Source organism: Dysidea avara, chromosome 2 (genome assembly GCF_963678975.1).
Source record: "Dysidea avara chromosome 2, odDysAvar1.4, whole genome shotgun sequence".
Lineage (NCBI taxonomy): Eukaryota > Metazoa > Porifera > Demospongiae > Dictyoceratida > Dysideidae > Dysidea > Dysidea avara.
The window spans coordinates 4,496,933-4,517,726 of NC_089273.1; the positions used below are offsets into that span (position 1 = coordinate 4,496,933).

At 35.0% G+C, this 20,794-nt stretch overlaps 1 protein-coding gene across 1 annotated transcript in view; it reads left to right on the forward strand.

Moving 5' to 3' along the window:
• The window catches only part of LOC136246466 (uncharacterized), an 83,973-nt gene that overhangs the window by 46,631 nt on the left and 16,548 nt on the right, over nt 1–20,794 (forward strand). The window contains exons 13-18 of the mRNA XM_066037940.1: nt 4,739–4,801; nt 5,835–6,107; nt 15,037–15,132; nt 15,189–15,251; nt 16,200–16,481; nt 19,017–19,208. Of these exons, the coding sequence (XP_065894012.1) occupies nt 4,739–4,801; nt 5,835–6,107; nt 15,037–15,132; nt 15,189–15,251; nt 16,200–16,481; nt 19,017–19,208 (969 nt within the window). The remainder of the gene's footprint in view (nt 1–4,738; nt 4,802–5,834; nt 6,108–15,036; nt 15,133–15,188; nt 15,252–16,199; nt 16,482–19,016; nt 19,209–20,794) is intronic.

The following is a 20,794-nucleotide window of genomic DNA, read 5'->3' on the forward strand; positions in this document are numbered from 1 at the left end:
CCCTAATCAAGCTTGAAATTCTTTTTCCTTATACTTATCATGCAGAAAGTTCCACAGCTGTAGTTATCCATGTTCGATAATGAGCATCTAGAGTTTGTAGGCCCCTACAATAGGCATTTCTGCATATACTGTTGTCTTCAGTAATGGTCCACAATTTACTAATGCATTTCTTAATGGAGTAGTCAACTACTACATTCAGTATACCACAGTACGTACAATACATTCGTCATGGACTTACCAGTGTTCTCCTTTGTGTTCCATTCATCTTTACTGACAGTGAAAGGTGTTGATTTGGCAATTGCGCATGATGGCTTCCTTTCAAAATGGAAAACATCTGTATTCTTCATAGTATCTACTTTGATTGTAGAGGTGCTTTTCCAACAGTTCTTGATTTGCAATGCTGTGTAATGGGTTGAACATAGCTGACAATGAAGCATAATGGATATTTCACTTTTCAGATAATAATTGAAAGCTGGGGCGTGCAAAGTCATTTTTTCTTTTGATGCAGTATGCATAGGTTCACCAGTTTACAATAAAAAGTTATCAAACAAGTACACAAAATGGAATTTTCAACTAGAGTAGGGACTAAAAGCATATCAATAAAAAATACTGGAGTAGTGCATGATATTAAATCACAGTAAAACAATAAGAAATGTTGAAATACACAGTATATAACACTCCTTATTGTTTTACAGTAATTTAATATTGTGCACTACTCCAGTTTGTTTCATAGGTTTGAGCCAATTATGCTTTGAAAATTGCCAATTATGCTTTTGAGCAGTGCTAAAAAGTTCAGCCTATTATGCTCAAAATTATGCTCTCAAAATCACGATCATGCTCGAGAGCTGACTGTTTTATTGGAGTATATCTGCATATCCTGACTGCTGTATTAGAGTAAGTGACTGCTCTATTAGAGTATCTCGATCTTTTTTCCATTAAGTGTGAATAATCAGTCAAGAAATAGTAACAATTATAATAACACTACAATGTTTTTTGATATGAAATGTAGCAATAATGTGCAGTATGTTTATGTTGTGCAGTATGTTGGTGTGTGGATTGTGTGTTTTAATTAAAATTCTTGAAAATCGTCCTATTATGCTGGCATAATGCATGATGCTTTTGCTAGCCTATTATGCTTGAAATTATGCTGGCGAAATTGGTGCAAGCCTATTGTTTCAGAACCTTTTATCTATGTGCTATGGTCCCTACTCTAGTTGAAAATTTTTTTGTATACTTACAGGTGTATGTAATCAAATATTCTATGAGGTTGACTGAATTTCTGTCACTGCATACCTGACACAATTTACTGACAGTGTTTGTGTAATGCAATCTCATATAGTGCAACCGGGCATGTACTTCCAAAAAGTTAAATTTCATGTTTCTGGTTATAACTTGAGACATACACCACACATCTTAATTCTGTTTTTTGCACCTGGTTATACTCATGTATCTGTACATATCTGTACACAGGTTACCATGGAAACAACCACAATTATCTCAAAAATGGTATATTTATGGTTTTTGTTTTTTTCGTATCTAGTTTTATATACTTTTGAGTTTTTCAATAATTTTCTAGTAGATGAAAGGTCTCATCAAGCCCGACAATTCGTAGTACCAGATTTGTAAAAAAATGCTTAAAAGTAAGTTATGGTGATTTTTGTGATTTTCATAGGGTTTCGAAAAATGTATCTAGTTTCACATACTTCAAAATTTTTATATATACTCATTATTTTCTGAAAGGAGATAGACATGCCTAAAATTTGTAGCTGGGGTTTTGTAAATTTCTTTTTAGTTTTTGTTTTATGACATCGTAAAGTCAGATTATGGATTTTTCTGTGAAATTTGTTGAAAACCACAATAATTATTTATAAAAGTACGCTCTGAGACACTGCAAATATGTATAACCACAAAAAAACAAAAAAATTATGAAATACTAATGAGCAAAGCAACACATGAAAGGATAAAAACGTTATAGAATGTATCTAGTGGCATATAGAAATAAATGCGTGGGTGAGGAAGTAAAATAAGTTTGGAGGTTTATGCCCGGTTGCACTATAACTATTTTGGTGTCCATTTTACTGGCTGATCTGCAGCCTCCTTATCCAGTTGCATCCTTACAATGATAACGTAGAAACTTTATCATAGATCTTATCATACAGTAGGGCGTTCTTTCCTTTCAAAATCACCCTAAAAAGCAGCCTTAGTTTTCACCAAGGTTAAGCATAACCAAACCCAAAAATGCCTTCATAGTGACCCAAAGCCATTCCAACTAGGCTTGACTCAAATATGCTCTAAAATTTTCACAAAATTCTTTCAGGAATTTTCCAAATTTTCACCTATTAAGCTCTTCAGGTGCTCCCATTATGCTCCTAGGATAGCAACATTTCTTACAATTATCTTGGAATATTTTAATCAGTGAATGCTCTATTAGAGTATTTTACTACAAAGTGGCTGTTCTATTAGAGAGTATCGATCTCCTTTCATGGAATTAAGCTCCATAGTTTTAAATATCCACCTAACATGCTAGCATTATATTGGCATAGCACTCAAGCCTATTATGTTTTTTTTTATTATGCTGTCATAATTAATGCAGGCCTACTTCCAACAACTTTCTATGAAATTAATTTTTTTTTCTATTATAGTAAACTGAATTTTCTGCTGACTAACTGATGCCATCAGCCAAGCATAACTTGACAATACATAAGGTTATGGGCTTGATTTTTATTATTTTTTTGCTTGATGCCACTTCATCCCAAGACATGCCTTTTTACCAACTACAGCACGTAAAATTGGTGCTTCATGAAGGTAATTACCATTGTACTTTATGTGTTTTGCAGACAAAGCAAGGTGTTGATTCACAGAACCGCTATACAACTTTCCTATGGCTCTGATGGTAGCTATCGTATAAAGCTTATTGCCAGTATTTTCTGTAGGTTTTCCCAGGATACTTCTCATACTGTTCTTTATTTTGTATTGCTGTGTACATAGCTGAAGACAAAGCACAATGGCCACTGCACTTTTCAGTAATTGACTGTTGGAGCACATGCTCAGATACAAAATTGATTGTATAGCATGCCTGGCACCAATAGCATCAGAGAGAGGGGAGGAGCTAAGCAGCTGAAGCCCATCTTCTGCCAGGCAGGGGAGGGGGGTTCGGGATTGGGACCGAAAAAGTTGATAGTTATGCTCTGATAGATGCTCAAATGCCCTAATAGAGAGCTTCATATAAATGTGTTCCTGAAAGTAGTCTAAAAATTATAAAAAAAACCAAAGTGGGTATTGAACCACCTACCTCTTATATTAAGAGTTGATACCTTACCACTGTAATAAATGCAGTGGTATGGTACCTTACCACTGTACCAGGTGATTCCAAAAGTTTGAAATTTGTTTAGCACTGCTTATAAATGTTGTATACTTAGCTATTAACTCGGTAGTCACTAGTCAGTAACACTAAAAAATCTTTAAAATCTTTACCAAAGAAGTTTTATGCTAATTATAAATAGTCTGCTTTACACACTGATAACTAAATAAGTTGGTGTTTTAGTTGAAATGTACCTATAAATTAATTATGATGAATTTTGAGACAACACAAAGGTTAAAATGGCTACAGCTTTTAGGGGGGCTGCGTCCCCTGTACCCCTGCTGCCAGACATTCCATAGTCTGGTTAGCCCCCCTATATTTCCTCTGCCACTGCCTGGCACCATTCTTTCTTTTGACATGGTAAGCATTAGTCATAACTACATAATTATGTGACCCACTGAACAAAAAGCGGTCGTTTTCACACATTCCTCAAATTCCATTTTATTGCTTCTTTGTTATCTATAGTAACAAAGGAGTGGTCAGCCAAAGTTTTAACCTTCTGCGATTAATAGTCTTGGATCTATAGCGATAGACAGTTGGAACAGTAATAAATTCAATTTGTACAGCAATGATATGGCAAATAAATTACAAGAGCTTATTTGTGAACAAAACAAAGTGTGAAATTTATTTGCTTGAACAAGGAGAAAGGCCATTCCAACAATGAATGACAATGGTATTGCATATTTCTACTGTATCATAAGTAAGTGCTCATATATCACGAGCCTTGGTAATAAAACATTATTGTCTTGTTTCCCATGAAAAAGTGAATCTGATGGTGTATAGGTTTATTGATTTGAGCTTTGTTTTAGTGCATACCGAATTACCAATGCGATTAAAGCGTGCATAATTTTATTTTACTTAGGATATGTACCTTTACCCAGTTTATTGCAATACTCCTTTTTTTGCAAAATGGAATTTTGCAAAAATGGTGCAAAAATGGCCAGTTTTCAGCCAGTGGGTCACATATGTTATTAAACAGTAAACAAACAAAAATTAATTAAGGGATCAAAGAATAAAAAGAAGGGAAACAAGGGAAAAGCAAAAAAGTAACGATACAAGAGGGGCTGCAGATGCAATGGACATTTAATGCTCAATCTGAATAATAATTATTAGGGATTAAATGTACATTAGTATATCTACCAGTATAGGTGATCTCTTTTGTTTTGCAACTTTTGCTATTCCCTTGTTTCCCCTCTTTTTTATTCTATGGTCTCTAATCCAACTTAGAATTTTTCTAAATTTTCCTTATACCTGTTATATAGAGTTAGTTAATTGTATCAAAATTTGGACAGTATACATTCTTATGTATTATCCATACAGTTTCAGTGTGTTTTGCGCCAAATTTATAATGATGGAAATTTTTATTTTTCTGTTTAGGTTGTCTATCTCAACAATCTGTAGAAGCTAAAAGCCTACCACAAAAGATCATTGTTAATAAAGGTATGTATGTTTATACACATGTTTGTACATAAAATTAATGCACATTAATTTTGCATTTTAAACCCCCTCACCACCAAATTTGTAGAAGCTTCCAATCTACTGCTTCTAAATTGCTATAACATACACACCATACCATGTAATCCTATAAAACTATATATTTATTTATTTATTTATTTTAATACTTTTTAATGCAGTTCAGGACTGCATTAAAGGTCAGTGGGTAATAGATACCCACTGCCAAAGAAACATACGTACAATACAGTGCAATGACTAATAATTACAACTGTTAGTTACTTATAATTACAATAGATAGCTAGAGATTGTTAAAATTGGTAGAAATTGGCGCTCTAGAGCAGCGGTGGCAAGGGCACAAAAGGTGAAATGTACAAGCTCTCTCAGGGTTGAAGTTATTAGTAAAATGCGACAATAAGTAGTTAGTTAAACGATATTTAATTGTGTTGGTAGATAGTGAAAGATCAATGACTGGTAAGTAATTGTATAGTCTGGCTATCCTGTTAAAGTAAAAATGATGTTGTGTTACTGATTTATTCGCTATAAAACAAGGAATTCGATTATGATTACCAAGTCTGATTTTCCAGCATTTGAGCAAGTGCACATTCGTATACAGACATGAGGTCACTGTTTCGAGTCGTAAAAAAGTAGCAACACGCCAAACCAACCTATATAATCATTCTCTTTACCGTTTCTCTTCATTAGTAGTGCCATTATCACTTCGAAGAATCATCTACAATGCTTGTTATTGACATTCCGAAAGTAGGTGATTACAGCATCTAACCTGGCTATAGTGCACGAGAGACTAGTTATCCTTGTTCCTGTTCACTTAAGGGTGCGGCTGCTATGGGATAAGTGCAGGAGCTACTAAAATGCTTGACTGAAGTTATAGAGCACTTAGATTGTGATGCTATATGGGAATTTATATATCGAAACCACCATATGGTGGTTGTGGTGGTGAGAGGGTTAATAACATACACTGCATATAATGTACTACTATATATCTGTGTGCTTTTTTCAGATTTTGCTCCACTAAATGCGCATTACCACACTATACTACAACTGATGCCTGATGCCTATGAACAGAGTGTTCTGAAGTTACAAAATTGTATCAGTGATGATCAGATTTGTATGATATTGAGCTGTAGTAACTCCACTACTGCTAATAAGATAATATTGGATTGCTTGATTGAGAGGATGAGTTGTAGAGAAGAATTACTTGATCTGTGTCATCAACTGGAGAGGATTTGTGTGTCAGATCAGTTAAAGATGGTGATTGATCAAATAAAATCTGGTTGGCAGTTAATTGTGTTGGTCTACATACATGCTTGCATACATACTTCATACGTAACAAAATGCAAACACCTGAACGTTGATTCACTGACACACATGCATTGGGTTGCTGTCTAGGGATCCACCTATTATGCTCAAAATTATACCTGTTATGCTATGCTGCACTGCTCAAAAATTTTACCTAATATGCTCAAATTATATTCAAGCTTTATACCTCACTTCCCATGTTTAGCTAAAAATTTGCAGTTATGGGCACACAATAAGTGGCTTAAGCACATCTTTGCTCTTCAAAACTGCATGTGACAGAAAAGATCGATATACTCTAATAGAACAGTCAACTGCCTGGTTGTTCTATTAGAGTTATTGACTGTTCTATTAGAGTATATTGATATTTTTCTGTGATATGTATTTTGACCGCCAAGGATTTGTAGTAGGGCTGAAATATTCTTCTTATTATGCTAGCATTATGCTCAATGCTTTCAGGTACCTATTATGCTCATAATCATGCCAGCATAATCAGCGGGTTCTTATTGCTGTCTCTTGTATGGTTTTCATTGTGTTTTAATTCCTTGTAAATTATCACATGATTCAACTGGAAGTTCCTTTTAAATTTAACCATTATTATTCCTGGAATTCATGCAAAAACAAACATATTAGTTAGAGTTTTACATAGGTGACTGCTATAATTACAAGTTTAATGAAAAAATAGAAATTTTAAGGTCGATTAGGGATCATAGAAAAAAGTAGGGAAACAAGGGAGGTCGTCTTCACCTGCAGATATACTAACAAACATTTAATCCCTAATCCAGTCTATACCCAAGACCAAGACTGAATTAGGGATTAAATGTTCACTAGTATATCTGGCGACCTCCCTTGTTTCCCTACTTTTATTCTATGATCCCTACTTGAACTTAAAATTTCTATTTTTCCTTAAACTTGTTTGTTAACTATTGTAACATTATTATGACTGGTGAACCCACACATACTGCATCAAAAGAAAGGATGGTACCAGAATTAATTTTTTCATCTAAATGCACAAAAACTGTTTCGAAAGTGCAGTGGCTATTATGCTTATGTTCAGCCCATTACACAGTGCTACAGATGAAACAAGATGAAAAAAATACGAGATACTACAAAAATACGATGATTCACACACCCACAACTATCAATTACTGCCTCGAAAGTGCAGTGGGAATTACGCTTCACTTTCAGCTATGTTCGGCCCATTACACAGCATACAAATGAAGAACAGTGTTACAATCATCTCTGCAATCAGCCCATTCACCTCAGAAAATACGGATGATTCCCCTTTACAAACATACTGTAGGGAAACCATGCATCGTGCTACCGCGAATGGACACCTTGGGCTGTCAGCAAAAAGAAATGGGACACAAAGGAGGACAAAGGTAAGTCCATGATGCATGCATTGTACATACTGCGGTATGCCAAAAGGCACATCTTGGGATGAAGCGTAGTCGAACAGTGAAAAAATCAAGTCCATAGCCTTAGCCATTTTTGAGTTACGCTTGCATGAATGCATCAGGCAGGCAGGCAGTTAGTCATTCAGTAGACAATTCCATTGAATTTTTTTTTATTTTGTGACAATTTATTGGAAGCCTTTAGGATCGTACTGAAGCATTTTTGGGCTTGGTTATACTTAACCAATACTTCCAATTAAGACACTAGGGTGGAGTTGTGAAGCTGGTTTTTGGGAGAATTTTTTTGGCTAGGAAAACCCAAATTTCCATGATCCCTAATATACAGTACTACCGTACCATATGATTAGAATCATGGACTCGAAGTTGACTGCTCTATTATAGTAAATGTTGCTTTATTAGGGTATATCGGCCTTTTCAACCGTTTTATGCTTGCACTGTTTCAGTATTGTATCTAAAACATTTTTGCATCATACTGCAAGACAAACTGTATAATTTTGCACTAATTATTGCTATAACTCATCCAATTATTCCAGAATATTCTTCAATTCTTTCCACTAACTATTATTCCTGAAATTATTCTAGCATAATAAAGGTGTCCCTATTTATACAATACATTAAACAGTACTCTAATAGCTAAAAACAGAGTAAACCAACCACATTGTCCTAAGAAAAATGACAAAATTTTACTAGAAAAAGCTTAAACTTTTGAGGAGCATTTTGTTTAGAGACACCATTATTGTGGTATATCTGCTAGTATTGCCCTTCCTTATAAATCACAAAGGTTGTTAGTGCATTAATTGAAGCAATTACCATATTTTACCAAATAATAGCCATGGCTACTATAACTTTCAGAAAGGCAAACCCTGTTACCATGCAAAAGTGGCTACTATCTGAGGGCAGCTACTGTGAGCAGCCCTTGGTTGTATTTTGGATTCACAAGTAACTGACTTTATTTAATCATCTTTCAATGCTCTATCATTAATTTTAACTTCTCTCAAAATTCTATTTCCTGGCTTAAAGCAACTACTTTGCCTGGTTTCTGCATCAAACAAGTCTTGGCAACATTTCCATCAGTATATTCAGATACAAACCACAACTCTTATCTGAGGATGACTCCTATGAAAATAATTCTAGGCTGATAAGTGGCTACTATCCAGGGGCAGATATTATATGAGCCGTGGATATTAATTGGTCAAATACGGTACTTCAAATACTTACAAAAACAAGTTGATGTTATGCTACTTCTAATAACCAGGTGCCCGTGCAGTTAATACTATCCCATTCTGACTAAATAGGCATTTAATCAACCATGTATATAATTCAGCTTATATTCATTCTATTAATCCAGCTAGATATTTAGATTTGTAAATACTAAATACTGTGATTTAGCATGTTTCATAATTCATTACTAGTTTTGTAATTTGGTAATTACTTTACTATGCACTGCTAAGGAAGCATATCTCAAACAACACCACTTTAAACAGCAAATTACACACAGAAATATCTTCTCAACTGTTTTATAAGGTAAGGGTGAGCGAAGTTTGCACTTGCATTAGACGTTAGCTCATTAATACAGGTTTTGGTACTTGAATTTGTCACTTTGGCAATTGAATTCGTCGTGTTGGTACAAGAGTTCTTCGTAATTAAATTGTCTCAAGAAAACAACTGCTGAGTCATGAAGTGAATTGTGGAGAATTACGCATGAGACACTAGGAGGTAATTGAAGCTGATTGTATGCAAAGGTGAAAGTTGTCTGGAAAATTATTTAGCTTGTTTACGAGTGACCACACTCATTGCTATTTGCAAAGCACAGTTGTGAATGTTGCTGAAGTTGTAGTGGAAGAAGTATCACCTTATAAAGAGTTGTTTACTACAGTTGCACTTGAACAAGGTCTTGTAGCAGCTGCAACATCTTTGTTTTCAGGTTATTTTGTCCAGCTGCCAATCTTGTTATGGATGAATTTAATTACCAAAGTGATGAATTCAATTGCCAACAGGATGAATTCAATGTCCAAAGAAATTCATTTTCAAAAAAGACAAATTAAATTGCCAAAAATAATGACAAATTCAAATGCCAAAACCTGTAACTGATTTTAACATGGTTGGTGCCAAATTGTAGCCAGTGAAATAGGCTATTAGTGGTATAAATTGTGAGTGGTAAAATACAGGCTGCTAGGAGAAAGAGCGGCCTAATTTTGCAATTTGAGAAAATGCCAAAATTTTTATGACTGGGGTTTCCAGACACACCACTAAAAGTAGGTGTCCTGGCATTGTTATGAGAAATGCTGCACCCCATTGAGTGTCATGGCCAAGCAGAGACTGGTGGTACTCTGTTTGGCTGGTTACTTTGTTTCTGACAGCAGGTTCCTTTATGTTTTAAAAACTTGTAACTTTTGAAAAAATTTGATTTTGAAAAATCTGGTCTATGCAATGTTTTATTATGTCTGTGTGCCAAGTTTCACTGTCATTCTTGCATTATTGGCTGAGATAAGTGACATTTGTGAGAGCCTTTTATCCAAAAAATAAAATCAAAATGAAAGAGAATATCAAAAACCTGATCTACACTTTTTTGAAGCTATGACTGTACTTTAATCTCGCAAACTTTCAGGAGTACCTACAGGGAGAAATAGTGAAAAATGTGCAATACTAACTTTAACCATTTACTACATCATAATTGTGCAAATAGTTTATGGCTTCAACTTCTGTTTGTGTAACCACAATGGTTACATGCTTTATCTGTCAAATTTCATCAACATAGACCAAACCCACATGAAGTTATGACACCACAAACACAGTACACAACTTTTGGAAAGTTATGATGTTCAGCACTATGCTGTAGTTGAGTAATCAAATGGTATGGTAGTACCGTTTAAGTAGGGATCCCCTCGAAAATTTCGTACGCTGCCAAAAATTCCGCCTTCAAAAAATTATCCTAAAGACATTTTACATGACAAAATATCACCTTTACGGTATAGATAGTACTAGTCCTTATAATACACAATACAACATTAAACATAACAAAACACTTACAGGTGGCCGGATATAGAATTTCAACCCCAACTCAAATCTTAGTCTCACTGCCTACCTCACTGCCTGACCACAGCTGCAAGGCTAGAGGCCAAACAAACCAGAGCATGGTCACCATTATTTTTACACCACAATAACAAACTCACCAGTGGGATGTGCGTTTTGGGGTTCTGATGAGTACAGGCCCTATGCACCTCGTCTTTTCTTTTATCTTCAATCAGGCTGCTTGTCTTCTTCATCCAACAAAACCATATCAAGGAATTAATTTTCCTTATATCAACACTTTCTTTCAGCAGCATATGTGACCCGGTCTGCGAAAAGGGCTCTTATAGCCTTTCCAATTGCATATATATGGTAACCCATAATTTGACTGGTGAATATGGTACAAGCCTACAATTTGGTCACTCAACAACCCTAACCTGGCAGTAGCTGTGGGTGTAATTACATGATGATAGCTTTAGTAGATTAGGAGTTATGATTAGCCAAACATGGATAATTGGAAAGGCTATAAGAGCCCTTTTCGCAGACCGGGTCACATATTTAGATGCCACAGATTCATTTCAGAGCTGGATTCAGAAGCATTTCAGTCCCGGCGTTACTATAAAAGGTACACTTGCTTGATATTTGCAACTTCACTATTGGGATCCAGTTCGTGATAGGTTCGTGACCATGCCCACCAAATATAGATCTAGGTGTACTAATAGCAAAAGAATATGGAAACCTCTTAACAATCTAGCTATTCACTTAACAGTAAACAAGATCACTTCACTCCTTATTGGTCTAGCTAGCTGCACACCCCTTTGTAGGGACCAGTCTATTTTGCTTTTTTTTCTACCTATTTTTCTTTCCAGCAATTCTTTTATTTTTCACCTATTATGCTCCATATTTTGCTCAAGAATTATAAATTTTGCTCAGCAGTGATCTTTGTTAATTGAATATTTCTAAGTGGAAAGCTACAGTTTCGCCTTAAAGTGATTGTTCTATTAGAGTATCTCGATCAGCAATTACTCCTAACATGTAAAGCAAGAAGCCAGTTAATATTGCTTAACATGTGTGACTGTTTTATTAGGGTATCTCGATTGTCACTTGTTGTTCCTGTAACAATTAGCTATGCATTGTCGATATTTTAGCATGTCTGACTGTTCTATTAGAGTATCTCGATCTTTTGTGCAATTTTTATCTCCACTTCACAAAATTTGCTCCTATTATGCCAGCATTTTGCTCATTGCTTTTACCCACCCATTATGCCAAAACTTTTGCCGGCGAAATTGACGGGTCCCTACCCCTTTGCTGACTCGAGATGTACTCCAATACAACAGTTACTCTAATACAACAGTCATGTATGATAGAACAGTTACAAGTTACATTGTTCTGGTAGACAATATAAAATCAGTGTAATATTATCATTATCAAATTTACCACAATGCAAGGCATACACAAAAGGCAATGCCTGTACAAGGTGTCAGCCACAAAAAAAGTGTATACACTACAGCTACCATGATACAGCAAACAAATAAGATTATGAAACTACACAGTGGTACAAAAACTTCAATTAACACACATAATTATAACAAGGGTAGGAAGATTAAGTATATTAAATTATTGTTCTAAAGGAGACAGGTACCCTTCAGCAACAGCAAGGTCGATGGCTGGAGGCACACAGGGACGCTTAGATCTAAAACACAATCCCCTGATACTCATTACTGAAGAGTGCAGCAAGGAGAACCCCAAACTACAGTGAAGCCTACCCATAACCACAGAATATGGGGAACTCCACTTCTCACTGAGCAAATGGGCAAGATGTTTATTTAAAAGTGATGGTATCTGCCTTTCTCAAACCTACAGATATGGAAAATACAAGCGGACTAATACAAGTTACATTGTAGCTAGCTATTCCACAAGAAAAAACTAAACAAATTAGTTTTTTTTAAAAAATGTTAATTTACAAATTAAGTCGGGATCTATGCAATATAAAGTAGTGAAACAAGAGATGAATGATGGTGTTACAGGATAGCTCAGTGGGAAAGTCCCTACTTTGGCACATTAGCTATTATTATTTTGTTCAATGACAAAGTAGGGACTTCTCACTGAGCTATGCTGTAACACCATCATTCATCTCTTGTTTCACTACTTTTTATTGATCCCTACTTCATTTTTAAATTAACATTAATTTTTAAAATACTAGTATATAGCAGCACAGCATAATAATATGATACATGGCTATTCCCAACCACTTCGGTCATAAAGAATATAACTATAGTGTGCTTGTAGCCCACTAGCTAGATGTACTGTACTATTCAGGGCTACTTAACTCTCTACAAGGTTACTAGGATAATAGCTGAATTATCTACAGGGTGACTTGTCTGCATACAGGGTAACTTGTAATTAGTGTTGCACCGATAATCAGTTGAAGTATCGGTAAAAGCCGATATTAGCTAATTTTACAAGTATCGGTATCGGCTACAAAGCGAAAATAATTTGCCGATTAACCCAAACCCACAATCAATTGTTAATGACAGCAATGAACAGGTGTAAGTAAAGAAGGTGGTGAATGTAGTAATAAGTAGTTTGCTGTAACTGTTTTGGCTTGTTTGTTTGTACAAGTATGGCTACAAGGCTATAGTAGGCTGTGTATATTTATCGGCCGCCCACACAATTAGTTGATCAGTTTTCACAAAGGGTCTGGAGTCCCACTAAAAGCACTATTTGATAAGCTGGCTTAGATGTTTTTGGCTTCCTTTTCCATGAAAGGAGTTAGTGGCAAATGTGTACAAAACATTGTAAAAGTTGGCCGCCCATGCAATTAATTACAATGATTACATTATCATTACAAATGCAGTTTATACACATAAACTTTAGGTGATTTTCTGCTCCTCCTCCCCTGTTCTGAAGAACTGAAGAATACCGGTACAGATCAGCATATTGGTTACAGGAATAGGCAAATAATCGGTATCGGTAAATGTGAAAAAATTTATATCGGTGCAACACTACTTGTAATGTAACTGAACTCTACTGGTGAATTGTCTTGTAGCTTATCTCACTACAAGGTTAGTACACGTAACTTAATACATAGCTAAATTCTTAATGGTGACTTTCTTATAGTTTACCTTTCTACAGGGTGACTTGTAATGTAATTGAATTCTTTGTGAGGTGACTTATAATGTAGCTGAACTTTCTATGGGGAAACTTGTAGAGTAGTTTAACTGATTTTTGTGTGATTGAACTCTCTACAGGGAAAGTAGCTTACCGCTCTGGCAGATAATTTGTTTGTTGCTGTACTCTCTAGAGAGCGGCTTGTAAAATAACTCAACTCTCTATACGGTGACTTATAGTGTAGCTAAATTCTCTGCAGGGTGACTTGTAAGATAGCTCAACTCTTTATGTGATGAGTTTTTATATCATTGCTTAAAAGTAATTGTCTAGCTTATTACATTGCTAATAGAGTGACTGCACTATTAGAGTATCCTGATCAAGCACTTTCTAAATGTAGTTGGTTTTTGCAATATACAATAGATATAACCTAATGGTTTATAATCTGATTCTTAGATATAAACCACTGAAAAGCCTTTTGACAGTGATTTATCTACTTGTTTAGGGCTTGTCTCATTAAGTGGTTTGTGACAAGCATTGTTTTTTTATTGCCAAAACATGATGGTGTAATTGTTACACAATGTTGGTTTTTGTGTTGTATCTTTATTTATTTATTTAGATAATATGAGTCATAGTACAAGCCCTACTACGAGGTGTAGTACTTCACGTACTATACTCCACACTGTAGCACGACTGTAGAAATTCCCCTAATACAATTGCATTATAGCTACGAATACTGCACATTACCTTCATTCCATAGCTACAACAGTAGTTACTTAGAGAATTAGGCAATTAATTAGTTTATTTACTTGGTTTAGTTATGTAGTTAGTCAGTTAATACAGTGTAATTAGTTACGCAAATTAGTAAGGGTTTGTGCAAAAATGCTCAACTGTGATGAGCTATGCAAAGCTCTGATTATTGGCCTTGTAAGCAACTAATAAAAGTCCTAAATAGTTAGATTATTGTTTGAGATTTAGGTATTTATAATTGGTGAAAAAAGTCATTGTTTATCAGCTCACATGACATATTTTGTCATCAAGAAGTAACACCATGAGAAGGCTGTGGAGTTTAATTTGCAAAATTTAGCGTGTCTTGCTGTCAGGAATGGTTACCTACTTTACCTATCTTTATGTAATACTACAGAGAAAGTAGGAAAATGGTTGAGAATACTTTTGTATGATTGCATTGAGTTTTGATTTTATTTTAACAATACCTTAGTAATTATTGTATTCACCAAGTATTAACAAATAATCATCTGGGTTAAAGAAGTACATGTATGTAGCATTAAATCAACATATTTTATTTTGATGATTACTATATATACTGGTAACAATTGATTCCAACTAGCTACAATCTCCTTTTGCTTAATGTAGGCATTCAAATGGTTGTTTGGAGTACAACTGCCACTACATCCACTACTAATACTGAGTCATTTTCAAGTGATCACCAACATCATCCAACAGTACCTGGTATGTTATTGATTGACTTATTCTCATTGCGGAGTGTTCATCTTATTTGGATTTAGGTGAGGGTAGCCTATTCTACCAAGAAATCTTTTCTGTACTCATGTTGGATCCTTCTTCAAGAGGTAAAATTGCCATGTATGTACAGTAGACAAAATGTGACAGGATTTGACAAGACAAGCCTTATACACCCATCCAGTTTTATGACTTTAAAGATCATAACTCTATGTAGGATTATGTCATTGGTTTCAAATTTTGACTTGTTATTTCATAATGCTATGGAATAATGGTATGAAAATTTTAGGTCAAAGCATACTGAGTGGTCAAGTTATAATTGGTTTTGCTAGTATTATATACTGTATGTGACCCGGTGTGCAAAAGGGGTCTTGTAGCTTTTTCAATTGCATGTACTTGGCAACCTGTAACTTGACTTGTGAATGTGGTATCATCCTGAAATTTAGTCCCCATATACCCCTAACATAGCACTATGGCTTGGTGTAATATGAAGGTGATACGTTGAAACCATGAGGAGTTATGATTAGTCAAACGTGACAATTTGGAAAGGCTATAAACCCCTTTTCACAGACCGGGTCACATAATTGCTGCAACACGGAGCACTTATTATAAGCATTACTTGATATTATTATTTTGTTGCTATGAATACTACCCTTGACCATTATTTTTGCAGCCATCAGGCTTTGAAGAAAAGGAGAAAATATCTCATATACATAATATTTCATGTACTCATGAAATCAGTGTTCCTAATTAACCAAAATGCAATTTCAAAATTAACTCTACGTATAGGTCTTCCAGTAGAGTAGAGCCATAAGCAACTTGTGTTCATCATATAGATTACATATAAGACCTATTGACAATTATTACAACAGATAGAATTCAAAAGTTAGTCTTATACTTTCAGGTTGTTGGTAACTTTCAAACAAGATAGTACGTTATCTACACATTGAGCACATTATATACAATTTCCATAGCATCATGCAACATTCCTACACTTTCTTCTCCACATACATGTAATACTGATGTACACATAATTATAAAGGTCACTTTTTAAATAGTTTTGCCGGTATTGAAGAAGCACTATGCAAGACTATGTAGCTGTCTACCACAAGACTATGTGAAAACTCTTGACAAAATGAAGCAACTGTTAGGTGTACAAACACCCGGTTATCTGCATCACTTAAGAAGACTGCCATCGATTGAGAGCATTAATGAAAGGCTTCTTTGTGATGTTATGTATGGAATAAGGGAAGATGTTGGTGTGTTTAATTTTTGTGATATTATGGAAAACTTGAGTAAGGATATAAGCTCAAAGAATTTTATTTCATCTTTACGAAATGGTAAGTATGAATATGTACCTAATTTTACAATAATGGTACATCTGTGGAACTCACTATCATATAGAATGTTATTAGATCACCTTACTTAGCAACTTTATTAACACCATAATATAACTTGACATGCACTACACTCAAATTTTTTCTTGCATGATTAAAAATTGAATCAAATCTACACCACTCACTCTTGTGGTACATATCTGTAACATGTTCATAGTTCACATCAAATGTTAATGCCAGTGTGCAGTTTGCAAACATGTATAATGATTTTCCATATATTTGGTATGTACTTATGTACTCAATGTCAACAGTAGAAGTGTCAATGATTTCTTTTTATAAATATTCAGAATTTAATGAATGGCTGCTGCAGTAGTCACGTGATTTGATCACTATCATAACTTTACTTTTGCCTGAACATGATTGCTACATAATAGTGCGTGTTTATTATTCAGTAAATTTAAACATGTTATAATAATTCTAGGCTGAAATATAAGTTTATTTGCAATGACAAGCTAATCCACAAATCATTGACACCCTTATTTCTGCACAACATACTGTACCTTTGCAATCAAACATTCCTCAGGTACAATTTTGGGTATTTTATTCGATATTGTCTTCCTGTGTCCAAGTTTGATGTCAATATCTTCCTCCCCTGATCAGTAATAGCTGAAAGGTGCAGTGTCAAAGTAACCAGCTACTGTTACTGTAACTCAATTAACGTAACTCATACTTGGTTGCATGTTTGCATTACTGAAACATTATCTACATGTAACCACTGACTACAGTGTTACTCCTAAAACCATAAAAAAATTGATAAAAGTTCTACAAAATTATGTTACATCCATGAACAATTGGCTAGATGGTAGTGCACTATTCTGTAAAGTATTATAACCAATAATATTATTTCTGCCTTCACTACAGCTGCCATGTCATCTTAGCTCATGCCGATTCAGTTAGACAGTAGCTGTACTGCGTTTATCAATAGAGATTTGAGTGAGTGCTAGCCTTGACTATAGCTTGGCTTGTTTTCTTCATTGTTTGGTGACTAAAATTGAAGCAGAAATCGACATTAGACTAACATGGGCTTTCACAGCAGTGGAGAATAAATTACATTGATGACACAGGCTGATATTGCTTCCAAACACAAGCCCGAATCTACACACGAACAGTTAACCTGTCCATTCCTTTACCAGTAGAATTATAACGCTTAACAAACTTAACACATTCTTTGTCAACCATGCTACTTCTTTGTACCATGGAATTCCACTGTTTTTATATATTAGTATAACTATAACACTCGTCTGATAATTGAAACATACAGTACGTTTTCAGTAATTTTAGTCAGTCCCATAAATGTTTACTTACACTACATAAGTATATGAATACTTTATGTGTTTTTTTTGGATGGTTATCATAGTTAAGTACTGCATTGTTTCAGGTGAGAAGATTGGTAGTTCATTTGGCCTCAACTTTATTAGACTTCAGCTAATGGACGACATTCAGATTTATATATGTAGAAAGTAAAACAGTATTTAGCCATAATTTTAATTATGCAACTGGGCCTACAAAATTAGGACATGTGAATACATAAAATTTTCCTAGTGTTATGACATTTATGATTTAAAACTTCGATATCATTATGCAATGGCCACACAATTTTAAACATTTATTTGACTTTAAAATACAAGTTACAGAATGCAGACATTCCATCCTGGTACTAAGCTTTATGTGACCCGGTCTGCGAAAAGGGGTCTTATAACCTTTCCAAATTGTCAAGTTTGATTAATCATATCTCCTCATGTTTTCAACCTATTACCTTCATATTACACCAATCCATAGTGTTACGTTAGGGGTATAAGGGAACTAAATTTCAGGGTGATACCACGTTCACAACAGGTTGCCAAGTACAAGCAATTGAAAGGCATGACCGGGTCTGCACCCCTATTTGCAGACCCGGTCACATATTTTGACCTGTTATGTGAAGGATCTGCTTATATGAAGGATCCGTTATGTGAAGAATCCATACACTGGCATCTGTGAAGGATTCGTTTACCCCAGTAAACAGGATTCTGTGGGTGTGAGGATTTCAAGGTAAGCGTACTGCATAATTAAGGGAACAAACAAGCTGTAGCGAATTCGAACTTGTACACAGCACGTAAGCTATTAGATCGATCCGCCATATGGTGGTTATGAGAGTTAGAGGATTAATACAGTGAATGCTGGCTCCAGTAGTGTAGGATATCATGCATACCAAAGCATTTAGTTGAATCGCTTAGAGCTCAATGAACTGCGTCTTCTTTCTTATCTCTTGGTATGTAGTGTCTGAAATATTGCAGGACCAATTTCAATGGCACAACGTGGTTTTGCTATCATTATATTTACTGATGTGATTGCTAAAAAATACTGGAAAAATTTTGGTGATTGAAATGCTATTTGCCAAATTATTAATTTGAAAGCTTTTTACAAACAGCAAACATTGTAACTACTGTACATGTATCACAGTATGTCCAATTTTAGTATTACTTTTCTCTATCACAGAATTTTTGGAAGTTCTTTGTTCCCTACCATCCACTACAACCACTAATAATATACCACAACCTAGCACAGGTATCAACTCCTCAACTGGAATACATCATCCTACAACAATTCACCAGACATCAAGTGATACAGCAGTGAGGGTTGAGTCAACCTCATCAATAAATACAGAGAACTTACCACAGCCCAACCAAGGTTCTTAAAATACTGTAGTTTGAATGAGATGTTTTATGTTTTAGAATAATTATAGTGTGATTATATACTATTATGAGTACACACATGTATAATATATTCACTAAAATGTATGTCTTCTATTCATAACAATTTTAGTAGATGTGACGATTTATGTCATTGTAGTAGTACCTTATTGCTAGATCAGCTATGAAACCAAAGGCATGATTGTTGTCTCAATTATTTCTAAAAATTTGTGCTCCACACAGAGGATCAGATAAAACTTACTACAGTCAAAGTAATAGGCAAATGATTGGCTGGATGCCCTTCTTTAAAAAATAACCTCAAAGAAACAGATAGATTTTCAAATTCAAGATTCAGGACATGAGATGTCAATTCTTCTCTTGTGATATTGTTGGATACATAGTGTGTCCATGTATGCTGTTAGTTTTCCAACCTTCAGAAAAGGATCTGAGACTTCTCACCATCTCAGCAAAAAGCGCATTATATTTCTGGAATCATATCATGCTTTCTAGGTGTTTCCAGTGAACAATGTCCCTGGCTCTTTGGTACCGGTGGTTGCAAATTATTATTGCATTTATTACATCCATAAGTCATTCAAATCTTTATAGCACAGGCTGCTAAATTGTCCAAATTTCACTTCACCCTTCATGCTCTACAGCAGCTTCAATCCTTTACCAGATCACCCAATAACACCATTCTATTATGTTGCAAAATATCTAATCCGAAAATACACTATCCTTTCAATTTCAAATTGAGTGCCTAGCAAGCTGCTGGTAAATACTACATCTTATGAAACCCTGGCTGCTATACACTATTGCCAAACGTATTGGACAATCATTTATCATCATTCATAAGTGACCAGTGTTGCATCAAACGTTGGTGCAACCCAGCTCCAAGGTTATGTTTACCTGCATCCAAAATGCAAGTCAAGCATGGGAAAAATGCTTGCAAAACGAGGGAAAGTCTCATCCTCCTGCAATGTGTACTGTTAGTAAACTTGCCTTGCAACATGTACGTAGACTGCATAATATATTATTGCGATAGCGTACGTTTATATGGATGCATGCGACACACACAAAACGCAGGCAAAATGCAGGGGAAATGTGTCTAAGAGGCAAGGGTGAATTTTACCTTGGAGCTGAGCTGTACCATACCTGTAAATTATTATAGTCTAATTGATAGAATCCCATAATTATTAGTAGAGTGGAATAATGCAAAATTTTAATGTTGCATTATGTGTAATACAATTCTGAAAGTTTCTACATAAATATTGTTGTCCTTCTTGTTACATTGACACAATGCTATCACAGATTTGACCTTTGGTGACCTTTGCAGCTACAGTATCTTTTGTATTGAAAATTCATCATTATTGTCTTTATCTCCCTGAGGCATTATTTTACACTGTTAAAGCATGGTTCAAATAAAGGTCTTGCTGAAAGAAACAGCGTGGTCTCAATAGGTGATTTCATTCCAAAGTTAATTTATATTACCCATGAAATCTATGAAGCTTTCTACCCATGGTAATTTACACCCCAAGGGTAAATAAATTCAGCAAATTTTATGAGTAACTTAACTTTGCAGTGGAG